At 62.5% G+C, this 920-nt stretch overlaps 1 protein-coding gene across 1 annotated transcript; it reads right to left on the reverse strand.

Moving 5' to 3' along the window:
• Positions 1–136: 136 nt before the first annotated feature.
• VOLCADRAFT_72054 (uncharacterized protein) lies at positions 137–382 on the reverse strand (the record flags this gene model as incomplete). Its single annotated transcript, XM_002959895.1, has 1 exon — positions 137–382. A coding segment is annotated over one exon (246 nt), but the record flags the coding sequence as incomplete, so codon positions are not given.
• Positions 383–920: the final 538 nt, after the last annotated feature.

Genomic DNA, 920 nt, shown 5'->3' on the forward strand with positions numbered 1-920 from the left:
CCGCCGCTGTTGCCGCATTTGGCGGCACTCGAATGACAAGTGGGAAGGAAGTGACTCGAAGTGACTCGATGGACAGGTGGAGAAGAGGACGACAGCTCCGCCGGCGGCTGCATCACCAGAGGCGACGCCGCCGCCGCTACTGCCGCATTTGGCGGCACTCGAATGACAAGTGGGAAGGAAGTGACTCGAAGTTACTCGATGGACAGGTGGAGAAGAGGACGACAGCTCCGCCGGCGGCTGCATCACCAGAGGCGACGCCGCCGCCGCTGTTGCCGCATTTGGCGGCACTCAAATGACAAGTGGGAAGGAAGTGACTCGAAGTGAATCGATGGACAGGTGGAGACGAGGACGACAGCTCCGCTGGCGGCTGCATCACCAGAGGCGACGCCGCCGCCGCTGTTGCCGCATTTGGCGGCACTCGAATGACAAGTGGGAAGGAAGTGACTCGAAGTGACTCGATGGACAGGTGGAGACGAGGATGACAGCTCCGCCGGCGGCTGCATCACTAGAGGCGACGCCGCCGCCGCTGTTGCCGCATTTGGCGGCACTCGAATGACAAGTGGGAAGGAAGTGACTCGAAGTGACTCGATGGACAGGTGGAGAAGAGGACGACAGCTCCGCCGGCGGCTGCATCACCAGAGGCGAAGCCGCCGCCGCTGTTGCCGCATTTGGCGGCACTCGAATGACAAGTGGGAAGGAAGTGACTCGAAGTGACTCGATGGACAGGTGGAGAAGAGGACGACAGCTCCGCCGGCGGCTGCATCACCAGAGGAGACGCCGCCGCCGCTGTTGCCGCATTTGGCGGCACTCGAATGACAAGTGGGAAGGAAGTGACTCGAAGTGACTCGATGGACAGGTGGAGAAGAGGACGACAGCTCCGCCGGCGGCTGCATCACCAGAGGCGAAGCCGCCGCCGCTGT

This window comes from Volvox carteri (assembly GCF_000143455.1).
Source record: "Volvox carteri f. nagariensis unplaced genomic scaffold VOLCAscaffold_1224, whole genome shotgun sequence".
NCBI lineage: Eukaryota > Viridiplantae > Chlorophyta > Chlorophyceae > Chlamydomonadales > Volvocaceae > Volvox > Volvox carteri.